This window comes from Pipistrellus hanaki (assembly GCF_964339955.1).
Source record: "Pipistrellus hanaki genome assembly, chromosome: 2".
Classification (NCBI taxonomy): Eukaryota; Metazoa; Chordata; class Mammalia; order Chiroptera; family Vespertilionidae; genus Pipistrellus; species Pipistrellus hanaki.
The window spans coordinates 181,718,422-181,738,251 of NC_140504.1; the positions used below are offsets into that span (position 1 = coordinate 181,718,422).

Genomic DNA, 19,830 nt, shown 5'->3' on the forward strand with positions numbered 1-19,830 from the left:
ATTGCACTGGGCATCTGAGGGCGGTGAGGACTCTGGACGGCCTGGGCACAGGGTGAAGATGCTGGCCAGACGGGTCCTTGTGGCCTTGAAAGCCAGGCTGAGCCCGGGAGCCCGGGAAGGTGGGCAGGGAGGGGGCGTGGAGAGGCAGGCCCAGCTCGGCCCAGGGAAGGAGCGGGTCTCGCCTGGGTGGCTTGCAGAGGCTGATCTGCGGAGACAGGGGCTCAGCTGCTGTGGGGCGGTGCCCCCCTTGCCTGCTGGGCACGGGCGCCAGTTCTGCTGATTGGTGGGTTGTCCGCCCCGCTCGGGCAGTGCCGAGTCAGCGTCTGAACGGCGGTTCCCACGAGCTCATGTCTCTCCGAGGGTCAAAGGTCGTGCCGCCCACGGTCTACCTCCAAGAGGTTCAGTGCCCAGGGCCGCTGCGTGGAGACTAAGATGGCTAGTCCACACACCACTGCCAACCAGCGAGAGACCTCAGGCGGTCAGTCCTCTCTGCTTTCTAACCCTATGCCACCCAGCTCTGGCCTGAAGACCCACGTTATTTTTATTTATTTGTTTGTTTGTTTGTTTGCTTGTTTATTTATTTATTTATTTTTTACAGAGAGAGAGGGATAGAGAGAGGGATAGAGAGTTGGAAACATCGATGAGAGACAATCATCGATCAGCTGCCTCTTGCACACCCCCTACTGGGGATGTGCCCCCAACCAAGGTACATGCCCTTGACCAGAATCGAACCTGGGACCTTTCAGACCTCAGGCCGACACTCTATCCACTGAGCCAAACCGGTTTCGGCGCACGTTATTAAGTTATCAATATGTTGTCTCTTTATTTTAAAACAGTGAAAAAAATAAATATCTTTGGAGAATGAGAGTACAGGGGTGGGATGGGGTGGTGGGGCTGGAGACTGGGGAGTGTCCTGGCTTCCGTGGTCTTGTGTGGGGGTGCAGGGCCTGGCGGTGCAGGCTGGTTCTCCCGGCCAAGCCCCGTACCATACCCGCTGGGCATGGGCCAGGCCCCACCCCGCACCCGCTGGGCGGTCTGGGGGCTCCACGCCAGCTTCGCCTCCCTCAGCCCTCGGGCAGGCGGGCGCTGTGTCAGCGGAGCCTCCAGGATGAGGGCTCCGGTGCCTGCCTGTGTCCGGAGCACGGCCTACAGGCAGGCGGCTGGGGCGGGCCACGCCACAGGGGGCTCTTCTGCCGGCCGGCCTGGCTCGGTGGCCACGGCCTCAGTGGTGAGCCATGTCCTCCATGCCCACACGGCCCCACACGCCCAGCACGAAGCTCTCGATGTCACACTCGTTGGCTCCGCGCCGGATGCGGAAGTGGCCCCTCTCTCCCCAGGCGGGGCCCCACGAGTTGGCCGCGGTCTGGGAATGAGGAGGCGCATGAGCAGGGCGCGGAGCGGTGGAGGGGAGGAGCCGGGACACACACACACACACACACACACACACACATACACACACACACAGTGACTGCAGCGCCCACAGCGCAGGGACTCACCCAGTATTTGAGCGTTCTTCCATCAGGGAGTGACTCCTCTCCCCACCTGCGGGCCAGTCCGGGCAGGAGAGGGTGCTGATTCCACCTGCTTTCAGGGCTGCACGCCTCCCCCCCCCCAGACACTCCCCATCCCGGCCCCTGCTGCCTTGGGTCACTTGGGTACGCCCTTAGGACGTGGGCAGGTCTCTGTCCTGCCTGCACCTCCCTGGGTCTCCACATCTAAGTCTGTGTGCCTGCACCCCACGGGGCAGAAGGGTAACGGAGGAGCGTGCAGAAAAGGGCGGGCGGGTGGGCCCCCGTCCTGTGGACCATTTCTCCGGTACCTCACACTTCCGCCCGCCCTCCCTCCTCACTTGGGGAGCCACGGAGGAGTGGTGCCAGGGGCCGGAAGGAAGAGACTCAGGGAAGGTGGGTGCCCTGGAGGCCCGAACTCCACTGCAGAGAACTGTCATTGGCTGGACACGTGACCTCAGTCACTCGGACGCCTCCTGTTGCTCAGATGGAGGCACTGAGGGCTGGGGAGTGAGTCGCTGAGGGACAGAGCTGAGCAGTGCTGAGCTGGGGAGAGCTAGCCGCTCCTGAGTCCTTGTCTGCTGCCCTGGACTTAGGCTCTCCTTAAGGCACCACCTCTTGGTGTGGCTAGGCTAAGTCCCTCCTCTTCTGGAGTCTCCGTTTCCTCCTCTTTGAAACAGGGCTTTGCAGAGAGATGGCCTGGATCCTGGACAGGCTCAGAGCCCCCAGTGTAAGCTCAGCTGCCCCCACCCCTCCGTCCCCCGTAGCCTCTCACCCTGTGATCTTGACCGAATGGGTTCCGTGCCGGCGGTATCGCTCTGGCCTCCCGAGGCTCACCGGCGTGTGGCGGTAGACGCCGCCCTGGTACAGGAAGAAGTCCTCGTGCACCTCCATGAGGGCTGTGGGCGGGGGGCGAGGCGGGGCCAGCTCAGCGGGCGGCACATCCGAGGGAGCTGCATGCCCCAGCCTCTCCTACCCGGTGCTGCCCATGGGGAGGGGACAGGGTCCCCCCACTTCCGGCCCCAGCGGGCCTGCTGCTCGGCGCTGCACAGAACATGTGGAATCGGGGGGGCAAAATGAAGGGGGCTCACCTTGGACGGGGCCGTTCTCCATCAGCTCCTTCATGATCTCCGTCTCCTGCAGGTGGGAGGTGGGGAGGGGGGTATCCATTAGGGGTGAGGCTCCGGCCTTCCTGCTCTCTCCCTCTGCCCCCCGCCCACGTGCAGACTTACACTGGAGCCCAGGCGGTAGGCGGGCGTGACCTGGTAGATGTCGTTGGCGTGGACGTGGTGGTTGGGGCAGCGGGCGGTGGCCTGGCGCTTGCCCCGACCGGTGGCCCGGCTGTGCATCATGCAGGGGGGCGCGGGGCCCGCCTCCGTCGAATCCCGGCCCGAGAACGGGTAGCAGAGGTCGGACACCACCCTGGAGGGGCAGCCGGAGGGAGCGGGGGGTAGAGGGAGCTGGCCTTCCCCGAGGCCCCCGCCACGTGCCCTCTCCCCTGCCCACACGCCCCCGCGGCTCACCCTCGCCGCCGCAGGAACCACCAGGCGGCGTCCAGGTGTCCGCCTCGGCAGCCCCGCTGGCTGTGCTTGTCGCAGGACAGCAGGTTCTGGGGCGACAGGACCGGGGCCATGTGCCCCAGAGAGTGGATTGAGACGCGATCGGAGGCCACGGCTGGGGGAGGAGCAGAAGGGCCGTGGTCAGAGGGCTCAGGCCCTGGGCGCCCCCCCCCTCCCCGAGCCAGGCCCCGGGCGCACCTGCGGTGGAGAAGGCCCAGGAGCCTGCGCAGTTGCCCTGGTCAAGGGGCTCGTGGATCAGGTTGGGCCACTTCTCAGAGGCCTCAAAGGCTCTGGGCAGGACCTCCCCCGGGACCAGCACCGTCTGCAAGACAAAGCCGCTCGGCCTGCCTCTGGCTCCCGCCCGCCTGCCCCTCCGCGGCCTGCTGGCCTTGGGGGCCACCGGGAGCCCAGGGCCTTCCTGCAGTTTGACCTTGAGCCTCTTGCTGAGGAAGGATTCCCGCGGCCTCTGCACTGACTCAGTGCGACCCGAGCACCACGGAGGGCCGGCCTGGCGTCAGGTGGAGGCCGCCAGTCCCGAGGCCTGGCAGGGGCCATCCCGCTTCTCTCCTCGGCCCCTGCCTCGCTCCTCCCCTGCACCTTTCAGTCTGTCACATCCTCCTTCCCCCCAGGACCTTGGGCTCTGGGCCACTCAGGGCAGGGGCGGGAAGGAGCAGTCGGTCCCGTGACCAAGCAGGCTGCCAAGGCAAACAGCAGGAGGCAAATAGCAGAGGCCCGGGGCGGGGCAGGGTCTGCTCACCCCAGCCTTGAGCTGAAGTCCCTCTTCAGACAGGGCCGCTCAAGCCAGCCCCTGCCTCCCCCCGCCCCCTGCCTCCTCCCTGCTTCCCCCCTGCCTCCTCCCTGCCGCCACCGCGAGGTGGAGCCTCCAGCCCGGGCCCAGCCTGTCCTGCCGAAGTGCCCCTCCCTCATGCTGACTGTCCTGGCTCTGGTTCCCATTTCTGCCCCGAGAGGGTCCCACTAGTGGGAAGGGAGAAGCCCCCTCCTCCCTTGGGGTTCCTCTGAGTTGTTTCCGAGAATTGCTGCTCTCTGGCCAGAGCTGGAGGAGTGGCTGTTTTCCCTTCCCAAAATACCGAGGTGACCTCCTTGCCCCTTGGGCCCTGACCCCGCCGTGCTGGGACCAGCAGCATTTTTCCCAGGCTGGGGAGCCACGAAGGGGCGCAGGCTGGAGGCACCACACCCAGACTCCGCAAGCCAGTTCTTCTGGGGCAGCCCATCTCGCTATAGGCCAGCACCGAAGGCCCAGAGAAGGAGAGTGACTTGTCCGGCGTCACACAGCCTGGTGGAGAGGGCTAGGCCCAGGCCTAGGACCAACAGGACACAGGGTGCCAGGGTCCCTGGCATCGTAGGCCATGAGGCGGCGGGATGGTGGGCGAGGACGGACTTACGTGAATCTCATTCATGCTGGTGACAGAGGGGGATGGGCGGATGGTGCCCAGGCGATAGCGGATGCCCTCATCCAGGGTCATGCCCCAGAAGGCACTGTGGTTCCCCGCCCGCCACCTGAGAGAGAAGGGATGGGAGGGACAGACTAAGGCTGAGGGTCCTGGAGGTACACGCATATTGGTGGGAGAGACACACGCCGGCGAATAAACATATTCTGCCACATACATGAGATCCGAGCGAGGGCGTGCCCGGCGGGAGACGCACCTCGGGCAGAATGTGCGTGTGCACTGGGGCAGGGCGGGGCCTCTTACCCGTAGTTGCCCTGGTTGATGGCGTTGATCATGTCTTGGTCCACCAGGCACGGCTCCTGGTCACACTCCCACTGCCCGTTCTGCTGGCAGGTGCTGGGAGAACAGGGGGGAGGGAAGAAGTGAGGGGTGCTGGGCAGCCTCTGGCAGGAAGAGGCCTCGGAGGTTGACATGGGCCTGAGATTCTGAACCAGCATCTACGAGAAGACCCTTAGAGGATCCCATCCAGCATGGTGGCTTAAAATGTCAGCTTCGCCCACCGGTCTGGCTCAGTGGATGGCCTGCAGTCAGTGTTGGCCTGCAGACTGAAAGGTCCCAGGTTCGATTCCAGACAAGGGCATGTACCTTGGTTGCAGGCACATCCCCAACCAAGAGGCAGCTGAAAGATGTTTCTTTCTCATCGATGCTTCTAACTCTCTATCCCTCTCCCTTTCTCTCTGTAAAAAATCAATAAAACATTTTAAAAAAATAAAATAAAATAAAGTGTCAGCTTCAAGTTCACGATTCTCAAGTTTATACCCCCTCTCTCCCGGTCTCTCCCTAAACTCCCTCAGCCCAGTGTCTACCCCCAGGTCAAACGTAAAACATCCCAAATTGATCCCCTGGTCTCCCCTTCTCCCATGCCGGTCACCAAAGCGGCCCACTCCATCCTTCCCAGAGCTCAGGCCCAAAGCCCGGCTTTCTCTTACTTCCTGATCTAATTCACTGGCCAATCCTGTGGGCTCTACCTAAAACACGCATCCGGAATCCAAACCACGTCTCACTCTTTCCTGTGGTTCAATCACCTTTCACCTGGATTACGCTGCCGTCTCCTCGCTCTTCTCCCCACCTCTGCCCTGCACCCCACTTCAGTGTATTTTTAACACAGCTGCCCGTGAACCCAAGTCAGATAGTGCCATTCCTCTGCCCCAAATCCTCTCCTGGCGTCACACATAGACTAAGAGCCACAGTCCTTACGGTGCCAGCAGACCCGGCGTGATCTGTCTTTCTGTCCGCTCTCCGGCCCCTTCTCCTGCCAGCCTGGCCCTCTGACTCTGCACCCGCCGTGCTCCTGCCCCAGGGCCTTTGAACTGTTTTTTTCCCTCCAACATCCATGGCTCCCTCAGTTCTTCCAAGTTTTCATTCGTGTGTCACCTGCTCTGGGACGCCTGGCCTCCCTCGCTTACAATCCCATCCTCCGTTCCTCCTATCGCTCTTCCCTGTTTTATTTTTACCCTTCACATGCCACCACTATCTGGCGTACTACCCAGTTAGTTATTTATATTGCTTCTACCTGCTTCCTCACACACTCTAAGGGCAGGTCTGACTTGGTACTGAAGAGTGCCCACAAAACAACACCTAGCACATAGTAGGCCTGTAAATATTTACTGAATGAATGAATGAGGCAGTAGAGCGAAGTGACCTAGATTAGATTCTGAAATTCAAATCCCGGGTTCCAGTCCTAGCTGACGAGGCACGTGACCTCAGGCAAGTGAAACTGTTGTGTGTACGTTGAGGATGACGACAGCACCACCTCTCGGGATGCAATGGCAGCGCGCAGAGCATGCAGCGCTAGGCTGGGCCCGTCTCAGGTCCTCCAGGGTCGTCATCAACATTCCTGTTCTCATTACAGGACCTGCCCTGCCTCTCTGGACTTCCCGATCAGATCCAACTGGCCCCTCTGGGAGCGTAAAAGTCATCTCCTGCTTCAAATGGCCAAGCTGCCTTCCCCCACCTGCTCCGGCCTGAACATTCTCAACTCCCATCACGCGCCTTCTCCACAGGTGTGTGAGCCAGAACTCCGGCCCACCCCCGGCCTCCTCCATCAGCAGGTCCGGAAGTCACATCACAAAGGCTCTGAGTCCGCCTGCCTGTCCCCCCTCCTCCGCCGCCTCTTACCTAATCAGGCTTCCTGCCTTTTCATGATCCCTGCACACACCCCTTTCTGAAGCCAGAGAGATCTTTGAAGAAGATCAGCTGGCCAGCAAATCAGGGGATATGCTCTCTACGTGGCTTCCACAACACACAGAACAAAATACGAAATCCTTGCCACAGCTATGGGACTCGCAGGAAGTGGCCTGCACCTCCCGGGGCCTCTCTCCCCGTTCCACCGCTCAGGCTGCAGGGCGCTGGGCCCACCCGGGCTTTCCCACACGCTGTGCCTCCCAAGTTCCCTGCTGGGCCTCTCATCTCCCCGACATCAGCACCAATGTCCTTTCCTGGGCGGCCCTCCCTCAACCCCACCACACTCTAAACCGGGGTCCCCCTGATTCTCTCGTTTCCCCTCACGCCTAGGCGAGGTTGCAATGACACGTGTGTTTGTGACTCTTCACCACTAGCCTGGGAGCTCCAAGGACAGGACCTGTGGTGCATTCTGGCTGCACTTAGTAGGTCTTTAAAAAATAGGCGTCGACTGACTAGTTGAATTCTATGAATTCTTCCGGCACTTTTACAAGCTCTTAGCTCTGCTAAAGTGCCTCCTTGCACGCCCGCCCCTCCCCGCCTCCAATGTTGCCTTTTAAGGAGCCTCAAGGGAACCAAGAAAGACCCAGTATGGCTGGCTCTCCCGTCCCCGTCCCCGAGGGGCGGGCACTTTCCGGGAGGCCAGAGGGGACTGCAGGGACTGGAGGCTTCCCTCCTCCTCCCCTCCCCCCTGGGACTCTCTCTCAGCATCCCTCATCCCTGGAGGGCTCACACAGCCTGGAAGGCCCACGGCCCTGCCCCACACCCTCCCTCAGGTGCCCCAAGCGCAGGGAGCACAGCTGTTCAGAGCCGGCCTGGGTGGGCAGCGGGCTGGTCAGTCCTTGCTCGCACCTCCCTTTTGCCCCTAGGGCTGCCCAAGCAGGTCTAGACTGGACGGGTGACAACAGATCCCAGCATTCCAGAGAGGGTCTGGGGCGGCCAGGCCCAGGGACAGGCTTGGAGAAAGCGTTTACCCCTCAGTGTCCAGAGGTAACCTGTCAGGACTGGCAGGACCATGCAGGTGCACTCCGTCTTTCTGAGCACATACAAGCAGCTCTCTCTCTCTCTCTCACACACACACACACACACACACACACACACACTCTCACCCAGACACTCTCACCCCGCAGCCCTCACATCAGTGAAGCAATGGAAACAGCTTGTGCGTAATGCATTCCGAAAAGTTTCCTTCTCTCTGGGGCCTCCCGGGCAGAGGGCTGGGGGTGGAGAGGGTGCAGGGCCTCTTCCTTTTGAGTCACAGGGTCCCCACTATCTCCATGAAGGCTTCCTCCCCACCCATCTCCACTTTGCATCTCGGGCTTCTGATCAGACCCAGGAGCAGCCTGACTCCTCCGTCCTCCTGCCCGAACGGAGTGGCGGAGGTGAAGGAGGGAGCGGGGCCCCATTCCAGGGAAGGCCCGCTCCAGGCTGGCTGACCTCCAGCGCAGCCTCCCCTGACCCTCATCCGGTCCAGGGCAGCGGATGCTGCAGTCAGAGGTTTCCTTCCTGGCGCCCCCTTCTCGCACTCTCCCGTGACATGGAGAAAGGCTGGGGGGTGGCGTGGGGGGGGGGGTGGCAATAGCTCAGCCCAAGTCAGGAGGGGCAGGAGTAACTCCAGCTCAGGGCCCCGCCGGGAGCCAGGTACCCATGGCTGACCACCCCTGGGGGATGTTGATGTTGTCAGAAAGTTGTTTGTAGATGTTGATGCAGTCAGTGTGAAACCCCCACGTTTCAGATGAGGAAACCGAGGCTCAGAGAAGGGAAAAGGCTTGGCCCCAGCAAGTGAGTGACAGGGATGGGGGTTGGACCAAGTCTGTCAGCCACAAAGCCCACAGGGGGCCTCTGCAAGCCCCGAGCACTCACCAGCGGTTACAGTTGTCCCAGTGGGTTCCTAAGATCGGATAGACACGACCCTCATGCATGCATCCTGGTGGAGGGAAGAGAACACAGCGGAGCTGAGACCAGAGAGGATGGGCTGCAATGGCCAAGTTCTTAAAGGTCAGGTGTCCAGACACATGGACACACACACACCCCCAGCACACACCCCCAACACACACACACACACACACACACACACACACATCAGCTCTCACTGAAACTAAAGTCAAACTATAACTGAAGACCCTCCTGCAGGGTCACCCAGCAACTGCCCTTAGTAAATTCTTAGGTCCTTCTTGTCCGTCCACTCTCTGCCAGCCGCAGCATTCCGGGGATGCTTTGCGAGCAAGTGAGTTGGAACGTGGGGACCCGGAATCGGGGTTCGGGGGAGCAGTCCTTGGGGAATCTGAGGCCCAGAGAAGGCAAGGGACTCCACCAAAATAATACAGCATTCGGGATGACAACCCCCACGTGCAGCCTCCCATCCATAGTCCCATGGAGCTGTGGGGAGCAGGGCAAGTGCATGGGCAAGGACGGTGGCGAGGGCTGAGGCAGGCGCAGGTGTCACCCCGCTCCCGGGTGTGGCCAGCCCCCTGGGGGCAGAGAATCTGGGGGGGAAAGGCAGAGGAATGGCTCTGATGACCCTGAGCGGCCCCTGGGCTTTATCAACCTGAGCGTGAGTCAGCGGGCGGGCCGGCACCTTCCATGTCCGGAATATGGAAGCGGGACTGGGAGAAAGGACAGGAAGCTCCCTTCTCCGGGCCAACAGCCTAGAGTCCCACTGGGCAAGGAGCCTCGCTGGTGCTGGAGAGACTCAGGCTAGACCAGAGGGGGCACTTCCCAGAGGCCCCGAGCGTGAGGCGGGTCTCTTTCCCAGTCGCCCCAAAGCCTCCCCTGGAAATGTCAGCGCATCAGCCTTGCCCCTGAGCCTGGCGGAGGCTGAGGCTGCGAGCCGCCCGCCCCGGCCCTGGGCGCCCACCTTGGCTGGGCGGGAACGGGGGCGGCACGCCCAGGCAGAAGTCCCAGAAGTCGGGGCAGCAGTCGGAGACGGTGCGGTTGCAGAAGAGGTCGCAGTAGCAGGTGGCGCCCAGGTAGGGCAGCGCGCACTGGTCGTCGCGGCCGCGGCAGCACAGGTCCCGCTCCTGGCAGTACCGGCCGCCCGCGTCCCGGATGCCCCGCAGGTGCAGTGCGGGGGCCAGCTCCCGGCGCCCGCGGCCCCGCCGGGCACCCAGGGCCCCCTCGGCGGCCAGCAGCAGCAGCAGCAGCAGCCGCGGTGGGCACCTCCACATGGTGCTCCTGGTCCGGGGGAGGGCAGAGGTCAGGGGCCAGGAGGGGGGCAGCAGAGACGCCCTGGACCCGGGGGTGAGCCCCAGCGCCTGGGACTGAGCCCGAGGGAGGGCGTCGGGCAGGGTCAGAGCCCCCGATTCCTGGGTCCCCCTCGGCTCCCAGGGAGAAGGGGCGGGCAAGAAGGGCGGCCTGGGACGTCGGGGGACAGGAGGTGGGGTGCGCATTCCTGGTCTCCCCTGTCCTGGGTCCCTCTGCCTCCGCCCCCCTCCCCGCTGTGGGTCCTCTCGCCTGTTCTCGGTGTCCCTCTGGCACTCCACGCTCCCTCCCGGCATCTGTCATGTCCCTCCGCCTGCTCCCTCCTCCTCCCCTCCTACACCCTCTCCCTTCCCAGCGGAGAGCGTCCCTACCTGATGGGGTGTGGGCTGGCCCGGGCTGCCCCACGCACCGCCTCCGGACTCGGTGACCGGACTCCTGTGACCGCTGGACACTCAAAGTCAAGTGAGGAGCGCGGGGCGGGATCGCTTTTTGTACCGCCCCGCCCGCCCCCCCCGCCCCATCCCTCCACCCCGCGCCCCGCCGGCAGACAGGGGAGGGGCCGGGCCACTGCACCTGGGGCGGCCCCACAGCTCAGCGGGGCTGGGGAGGGCCGGAGGGAGGGGGCCTGGGCCGTGCTGCCCCGTCTCCTCGGGGGAAGCCGTTCCCTGGGGGCGGAACTCCATCCGAAAGGGAAAGGGAAAGGACTGCGGTCGGTCTGACACCGGCCAGAACCTCCCAGCGGGTCCGCGCGGCTCAGGCTCCGCGGAGAAGGGGGGAAGGGGGCATGGAGCTCGGGTTTGGGACCTCAGTTTGGGAACTAACGGGGAGAGAGCCCGAGGCAAACCTCTCTCAGGTCCCCTCCCGGAGCCTCAGCCATAGAAGCCGCCACGCACCCCCCTGCACGGTGCCCCCGGGCCTGGGACCGCTCCACGCCATCTCCCTCCTCGGAATGATCGGAATCCGGACAAGGACGGCTGCAGATTCCTGAGGGGTGAGGCCGGTGTGCTTCCCTGCCCTGCAACCCCTCCTGGGGTCTGACGGGCACTGCCCCCTCTACCAACCCCGAGGGCATCCTGCTTGGCACCTGTGCTCCTCTCGGGCCCAATGGCAAGAGTCCTGACAGCTGGCGTATCCCTCACCCCCCCACCCAGCACTCTCCTTCCTGCCCCGGGGCATAAACCCTTCCTTTGCCCAGGCTGGCCTGGGCCCCAAACAATGGGGCTTCTGTCCCGCCAGGCCCGCTGTCACCTTTTACCTCCCCATTGCACAACCCTGTCTTCCAGGCGGCTGGGTTCGGGCCAGAGGCCTCTCACTGGGGGGAGGAGGGCAGAGACTACACCTGGGCAGGCCCGCTCCGCAGGCCCCGGCCTCAAAGCTGCCCCTGGAGAAGGGGGGAATTGAGCAACAAGCTTGGGGATTCCCTTTGCCCTCTCGCTGACCTGCCCACATCCCTCCCCCAGCCCAGGGCATGCTCAGCTGGCCAGGAGGGGAGGGGGGGGGGACCAGGACAAACAGGCGTCTGTGACTGGGTTACCCCCTGCCAGGGACCCGGCAGTGAGTCACGGAGGGGATCCTGCCCTAGTGGGCGGGGGTGGGGGGAGCGAAGGGGTGGAAATGGGGGAATGCCCTGCGGCCCCAGCGTTGGCACTGACACACCCAGGAGCTGGCCCATCCGCTCCCTGCGGGGACCTGGGACTAAGGCTCAGTGGGAAACTGAGGCCCAGAGGTCAACTGTATCTGAGGTCACAGAGCCAGATCGCAGGCTCCCTGCCTGCCGCCACTCGGCTCCTTTCCCTCGGTCACCTTTAGACACGCAGCACAGGTCTCAACACCGTCCTGGCCGAAAAGTCCCTTTCCACGATCTCACCTCCAGCCACCTTTCTGCACGGCCTCTCCGTGACGGTCAAGGTCACATCCGCAGGCGAGGCGTATCCATCTCCACAGACCAGTGCCTGGACAGAGGGCTGGCCAGCGGGGACATGGGGCCTGTCCTTTACCTCATGTCACACTCTGAAGGCCACCCTGTAAGTCTGTGGGGTGTGTGTGTGTGTGTGTGTGTGTGTGGCTGTGCTTGCGGGGTGTTTCTGCCTGAGTCTGTCTGTCTGCTCTGCGCCTGTGCATCTGCCCGGAGGCTCCTCCTGTGTTGGTCACGGGGTCGGCCTGTCTTGATGCCAGTGTATTGTCTTGGTGCCTCTGTTCGTGTGCTTGTTGGCAGGTGTGTCTGTGTGCATAGCTGTGTGACTGTCCCTATCTGTGTCTGCCTACTGACTAGGTGTCTGTGTATCTGTGGAGGTGTCTGTGTCTGTTTGGGGGTTTGGGCTGCCTGCCTGTCCTTGCCTGCCTGTCCGTCTGTGCATAGGAGGCAGGGACACAGAGCAAGAGATCACACAGCCAAGAGCGTGGAGTGTGTGTGCGTGTATGTGTGTGTGTGTGTGTGTGTGTGTGTAGGGGGGGTGGGGAGTCTCTTCTCAATCCTGTGGAGCCTCGTGACTCACTGGGCTGCCTGGCCAGAGGAGAGGAAAAGGGCAGGGCTCCGGGAGGGGGGCTGGAACCCCACTTTCCTTTTCCATGGCCTCCTCCTTCCTGGTGACTCACCCTCTGTCTTGTTCTGTCCCACAGCCTGAGGCAGAGAGAGCAACAGGTGAGGAGACAGCAGGCCCACAGAGTGGTGAGGGCTGGCTCCTGAGGGGCAGGTGGCGGGGGCGGGGCCTGCTGCCTCACAGGGACTCTCCTCGCTGGGCTCTGCTTCCCCATCTGTACCCAGATGCTCCCTTGGGGTCCTCTCATGCTCTTTTCTTTCTACAAGGGGGTATGTGTGAAACTCAAAAGGGGCAGTGACATACCTAAGGTCACACAGCAGAGGCCAAGCCTCCTCTCTGCTCTCCAGAAGCCCAGGGCTACCCTCCCCCCTGACAGCTGCTCCGGGTGCTCAGAACGGGCCGTTCTGTCCTGGAAGCTGAGCAGAGCCTCCTGGGAAGACAAAGACCCATTGTGCTCGGCTCAACCCCGCTCTGTGACGGAGGACCCACTACTCGGGGCCTGGAGGCTCAGATGCTTGGGTCCCGAATGGCACTCAGTCCAGGCTGGGAGTCTCTTGCGCCCCACTGGTCAGCCGGACATGTCCAGAGCTGGGAGCAGTGACACCTGGGACTAAGAGTGGGAACCGGGCCTGGGTAGCATGGTGGGTGTTGGCCCGCGTGGTGACATGTCGGGCTCCGGGGCTGTTGCGCGCATTGCCTTATAAAAGTGCTGCCCGCGGGGCTGCGTGCAGGCAGACTTGCTCTGCGGTGGCGTGCTGGGGCTTGTGGCAAATGAGATTAGGGGCCACAAGGCTGTACCGAGCGGTGGCATGCCTTCCTCACTGATTTTCTCATTCACTCAGCACATAGCTGCCCGGCATTCACTGCGTGCGGGCTCTGTGCTAGGGGCTGAGTGTTCAGGGTTGAGCCACACAGACACGGGCTCTGCTCTCGAGAAATCTGCAAAGGAGTGGGGAGACAGACAAATAAATGAGCAAACAGAGATTCTAAGGAGCCCTTCTTGGAATGCTGTGAGGATGTGTGCAGGCAGAGGAGCCCGGAGCATGGGGGTGGCCAGGAGGTCTCAGAGAGGAGATGACATCTGAGCTGAGACCTGCAGGCCGAGCAGACAGCCACTCCTGGGGCCCAGGGGAGGGTGGGCAGGGAGCACGGTCGGCGTGAGCAGAAGCAGAGGCCGGGCACAAGTTGTTCTGTTTGAGAAACATAAGAAAGCCCAGAGTGGCCGCACCACAGAGATCAAGGGGCGGAGGAGCAGGAGGGGCTGGGAGGTGGGCTGGAGCCCATCGGGTGGGCCCTGGGGCAGCGGTAAGCAGCTGGGATGGACCTCTGGTTGCCGAGAGACTTCTCGAGCTCAAGAACCCACTCGGGCTGCTCTGCAGATGACAAGGCCAGAGTGGGGTCAGAGAGGCAGTAGGAGGCCAGGGTAACTCAGACCAGAGACACTGAGGCTTGAAGCAGGCTGGTGGCCGCAGAAATCAGGAGAAGCAGGGCTATTCAAGACCTATTCCGAAGGCAGGATTCAGTGCTTGCTGAAGGACCAGCTGTGGTGGGCGAGAGAGGGGAGAAAGACAGGAGGACTTCTGGGTGTCTAGCCCGCTGGGTGCAGATTCTCTGCTCCTCCCCCTGAGAGGCGGAGACTGCTTCCCTCCCTGGAATCTGAGCAGGCTGGGGGTGTGCTTGGACCGTGGAGTACTGGGTACCCAGTACCATGTGCCCCATGCTGATTTCCAGCTCAGCCTGGAAAAGGGGGAGGGGGACGGAGCCTGGGGAGGCTCCCGCACAGGAAGTTGTGCAGAGAAGAGGAATGATATACAGACCGAGCAGGGGTGGCTGGAGGAAGGAGGGAGGCAGGCGAGAGAGCTGTCAGGAGCCTGGAGAAGAGTGCTTCGAGGAGAGAACACTGGGTGGAACACTGCCCAAAGGCTGGACAGAGAAGTGTGCAGTCGATTTGGCAACAAGGAGGCTGAGGCCACCTTGATGCGAGCCTTGTGAGTGGCAGAGTGAGTAGGGGGCTGGATTGGAATGGCTGGACCAGCCCAGGGGAGCTAATGAATGAGAGAGAACAACCACAGGAACTTTCTAGAACGTTTCAGAGCAAAGGGACACAGAGAAATGGGGCATTGGCTGGGAATAGAGGGGTCAAGAGTGGGTTTTGGCCAAACATGAGGCTATGAAATTGGGTCTCTATGTCGATGGCAATGACCAGTAGGAGGGGGAGAACTGATGATAGGAGGGCGAGGTTACACAGGAGCAGCATCCTTGGTGAAAGTGGGGGTATTCAGAGCACAGAGCAGGCCTTTGATAGAAGTGAGACAAAGTGACGGGGTGGGGCTAGGGGAATGGAGAAAATGGAGGATCAAGGATCAGGGTGACATCCCTTTCTTTCTTTCTTTTTTTTTTTTAAAAAATATATTTTATTGATTTTTTACAGAGAGGAAGAGAGGGATAGAGAGTTAGAAACATTGATGAGAGAGAATCATCGATCAGTTGCCTCTTGCATACCCCCTACTGGGAATGTGCCCACAACCAATGTACATGCTCTTGACTGGATTCGAACCAGGGACCCTTTAGTCCGCAGGCTGACACCCTATCCACTGAGCCAAACCAGTTTTGGCTGGGTGACATCCCTTTCACAGTCAAGGCCACTAGAGGAACAGTAGGATTGCCTACGTGTGGAGTGACCATTGGCAGTTGCTGATTATGAGCCTGCAACGCCTCTGGTCTGCCAGTTTGTGTGATAGTTGCTCAAGGTCACACAGCTTAGGGGCGGACGGGATCGGGAGCCCTAACCTCCCCAGGTCCAAACTGACTCTCACCCTGGGTGGTGTGTGTGGTCCTCAGTGTCGGTGAGCCGGGGGAAATGCAGGAAAGAGAAACACAGTTTTCCCTTCTCTGTAATGTCTGCCTGTCATGGGTGCTTTGGGGCCAGTTGAACACAAAGGGCCCTTAAGTGCTGCTTCCTTGCGAAGTCTATTTGCTGAACAATGACACCACTTCCCGTCTCCATCTGTATCTAAATTGGTAGTTTCTTTCAACCCCAGGCCAGGAATGCTGGGATATTTGGAGTTAATCGTTGCCCACCCCTCTCTTAATGAGCTACCTTCCTTCAATTCAGTATCACTTTCACCAAAGAAACTGCCCCAGGAATCATAAGCATGGTGTTATCAGCAGCAAACATCTTAGAAAGCTGGTAGGATCTCCCAGTGACTGTTTACGGAAATCTTTCCGAGTCCTGATCTTCCCAGCCAGGGATGTTAATAAATGGGTCTTGGAAAATACAGGAAGCTCTTCCCTGGCTTCAAGCACGTTTCGCACTTCTACCTTTGGATCCCTAGGCAGAAAGTGATAAGATCCCGATGGTTGGAATTGCCAGAGGGACAGGGGAGAGGGTGGAGGTGGAAGAGAGTAAAGGGGGATACGGGTGATGGAAGGAGACTTGACTTGGGGTGATAAACACACAGGGCAATCAATATACAGATGATGCTCTGTAGAACTGTGCGCCTGAAACCTATATAATTTAATTAACCAATGTCACCCCTGTACAGACACCTTGATTTTGCACTTCCAGCCTCCAGAACTATGAAGAAATAAATTTCTGTTGTTTTAAGTAGTCAAGTTTACTAAAAAAAAAAAAGTTGGTTCTGAATTCAATGTATTGAAATTTACCCCGGTTCTACAAAATTCTGATTTGCTTTTATTTTTGCCCTCCGGCTACCTAATGCTAAGGTTGGATGAGTAAAGCAGGCTCTCTACTTCACATCTGGGTTTGCTGTTTAAAATGCTGTTTCCCCTCATCACCTTTGCCCTTCATATTTCTTTGCCTCTATCCTTCTTCTTCTTCTTCTTCTTCTTCTTCTTCTTCTTCTTCTTCTTCTTCTTCTTCTTCAATATATTTTATTGATTTTTCACAGAGAGGAAGAGAGAGGGATAGAGAGTTAGAAACATCGATGAGAGAGAATCATCGACCAGCTGCCTCTTGCACACCCCCTACTGGGGATGTGCCTGCAACCAAGGTACATGCCCTTAACGGGAATCGAACCCGGGACCTTTCAGTCCGCAGGCCGACGCTCTATCCACTGAGCCAAACCGGTGCCGGCTGCCTCTATTCTTCTATACTCAGAGTTTTCTCACGTATTGTACAAAGAGATTGCGATGTATATTTTCATGTAATTTGGTTTTGGAATGCTGTCACCTGATATAGTGAGTTCTTCCAAAATATAATTTTCTTCCAATTAAAAAAAAAAAAAGGAGCCAAGTTTGAGGTGGTTTGTTACAGCAGCCCTAGGAAACGAAGACAGAGGTCTTCTATTTCAAGGGTGGATAGGCCTGAGAGCTATGTGTCCATTGGAATGTGCCAAATTCAAGGCCATATATCTAGAGCGAGCTGGTACAGAGCTGCTCACGTTGGGAAAAGCAGAACCAATGGCTCAGACAAATCTACTCACCTACAGTGGCTCAAACACTCATCTGGAGTGGTGAGGGCCCAATATCGAGGTCAAGAGCTTCAGATGGAGTAGACAGATGGAGTAGCTTCAGATCCTGCCTTCCTCCCTCAGTGACTGTGAAACCTGGGTCGAGTTTGTTAAGCTCTCTGTGCCTCAGTTTCTCCCTGTGTGAAATGGGGACACCAACAGTCCCTACCTGCAGGGAATTGTGAGGATCATGAGTTAATATACGTAAAGCACTGGGGGGGGGGGGGGGGTCAGCAATGTTCCGCTATTGTTAAATGACCCAAATCAAAAAGGCCACCATGAGCTCAGAAGAGGTAAGTAGACACAGAAGTGCCAAAACCGACATCAAGTGAGTCAAATGGGTAAAACCACCTGAGGTGAGTGTAAACCTGCTCCAGCTTCTTGGGTCAACCCACAGGGAAAGCAGGTGGAATCAGTCAACAGGCTTAGAAGAGATCTGGAGTCTGTACACACTTGTACACTCAAGGGGTCCCTCTGGTCTCTGTGCACATCGGCTTGGAGGGTAAGGGACGGCCCGGAAGGCTCCGGGAGTGAGCGGTGACCGACAGGCAGAGGGCGCCGCGAGTAAGTCCACACCCAGGACAGACAAGGTCATATTTCCCCGTGGGTAACACAACCAGGATCTCCCGAAGGAACACAGTTCCCTTACGTCAGTCAAGGCTCTACACCAGGAACCAGCCTCACCCTAAATGGACCAGGGACTTGATATCTCACTCCAGCATCCTGAGGCACACCATGGATCCCAGAGGCAAGAAGAGCAGCCAGAGTCCGGGGCTGTCTGGAGGGTTGTCGGAACCCAAGGCCGCCCAAGGAGGGGGAGTAACCGCCCCAAGGCCAGCAGCTCTTTGAGCAGCAGGATGAGGTGAGGGATACCTTTGGGAACTTGTGTGTTTCAGGGGAGAAACCAAAAGTTAGGGGTCACAAGTGCCCCAACTCATAGGAAGTCCCCACCTCCTCCCATCGTCCTACCCCACCCCCAGGGCGCTGTCTCCAGGGGACGCTTCTAATGCATTCATGTGACTCTGTGTCTCCCACTGGTGGGGACAGGTGCCAGGGAGGGGCTGGGCGAGCTGGCTCCTCTAAACTCGAGGCTGGTGGGCAGCAGCCCTTTTATAGTAACAACCAGAAGCTGGGGAGATCGGGAGAGTCCCAGAGGAGAGTCTCCGTGTCACCCCATGGCTGCTTGGGCACAGATGCACTTGGGCACAAGGGCCTGGGTGGGAGTGAGTACCAGTCTTGGCGCTGCCTCGGATCTTGAACTAGCTGCCACTCTGCCTGGGCCTCACTAACCCACCCATGACATGGGAGGGAGCTCTCCATAGTCACCAAGGGCTCTGAAACTTATAAATCAGATAGAGCTCCTTCATCCTAACCCTCATTTACAAATGGAGAAACGGAGACAGAGGGAGGAAATAGGTATATTCGCAAAGCAAGTGAAGGGGGGGAAAGGGGATCTTTCTTTTCTTGTGCATCTACCGTGTGCTTGGTAAACTGCCTCTACAAGGAATGGTCTCTCCTGCCCCCCAGCCATCTCAACGCTGTGAGCACCTGCCAGGGCCCGGCACCTTCTATGGGCTGGCCGTGACATGAATCATCTTTCTGAGCGATTATCTCCATTTTCACTGATGGGAAGACTGAGTCCCAGAGAGATGACTCACTCCCACAGCCATCTGAATCCTTGTCTCTAATTCCCCCTGGGGCGGAAGGAGAATGAGGATGGAATGCTGAAGGTCGAGGGTTACTTGGATGACGTGCCCCAGAGCCAACCTGTTGAGACAGGGCCCTGGAATAACCTCAGGCTCCGAAAGACCCTGGAAGGCAGTGCCCCACTGATTCATTTTAAAACAATTCCTTTTGTTTTATTTTTAAATGAACGAATTAATACATTCTCAGAGTTTGAAAATATACCTAAAAAGCATGGAACAGCCCTGGCCAGGGTGGCTCACTTGGCTGAGCATCTTCCCACGCATGGAGAGGTCGCTGGTTCTATGCCCAATCAGGGCACATGCCCAAGTTGTGGGCACAATGCCCAGTAGGGGGCTGAAGGAGGGAGCCGATAGATGTTTCTCTCTCTCTCCCTCTCCCTTCCTCTCTCGCTAAAACAAAACAAAACAAAACAAAACAAAACAAAACAACAAAAAAAAACCACATATATTTTTTAAAGCACAGAACAAAAAGTCTCAGCCTGCCTCAGGTGCCTCATTTGCCCTCTTCTGACTCCTCATCCCCAACCCCGCAGGCCATCACTTTGTATGAGCATCTTACGTATTCTTTTGGAGTTCCTTTATGCAAGTGCAAAAATGAATGCATGTCCTTAACGCCCTTTTCACATAAAAGGTAACAAACTACATCATTGTGCTGCCCTTTCCCACCAGGCACCTGTCCGACAGATCTTTATCAGCAGACAGAGCTTCCTCCTTTCATATCACTGCCTGGTTTCTATTGTAGAGATGGAAATAATTTACTTAACCAATTTCCTATGGATGGACATTTTAGATGTCACTAGACTTTTTTTTCCTCCCTTTTTGTGTCACAGCAATGTTGCAATCATCACGTACATGTATTGTTCCATAGACATGCAAATGTATTTGCAGAATAAATTCCCCAATGTGGATGGCTAGGTTGTAGGTATTGTACTAGTTTTTTGTTGCAGCAAAACAAATTGCCACAGACTCAGCAGCTTAAAATAACACCCATTTATTAACTAACAGTCTGTTGGTCAGAAGTCTGGCCTGAGTGTGGCTGGGTTCTCTGCTGAGGGCGCCATCGAGGTGTTGGCAAGGCGTGGTCCTCATTTGGAGGCTCTGGGGGAAATCAGTCTCCAAGCTCATTCCTGACATTGGCCAAGTTTGGTTCCTGGTGGTTGTAGGACTGTGGTCTCTGTTTTTTTGCTGGGTGCC

General features: G+C 58.8%; 1 protein-coding gene across 1 annotated transcript; it reads right to left on the bottom strand.

Annotated features, from left to right (window-relative positions):
- Positions 1-795: 795 nt before the first annotated feature.
- Positions 796-10,430, bottom strand: TINAGL1 (tubulointerstitial nephritis antigen like 1). The gene is made up of 12 exons (XM_084873099.1): positions 10,290-10,430; positions 9,575-9,891; positions 8,581-8,644; positions 4,780-4,872; positions 4,471-4,585; positions 3,266-3,389; positions 3,032-3,182; positions 2,741-2,930; positions 2,600-2,645; positions 2,284-2,407; positions 1,497-1,542; positions 796-1,363 (listed from the first exon to the last, which is right to left on the bottom strand). The coding sequence occupies exons 2-12, from the start codon at positions 9,882-9,884 to the stop codon at positions 1,223-1,225; spliced, it is 1,404 nt and encodes a 467-aa protein (XP_084729225.1). The 5' UTR covers positions 9,885-9,891; positions 10,290-10,430; the 3' UTR covers positions 796-1,222.
- Between the last annotated feature and the right edge of the window lie 9,400 nt (positions 10,431-19,830).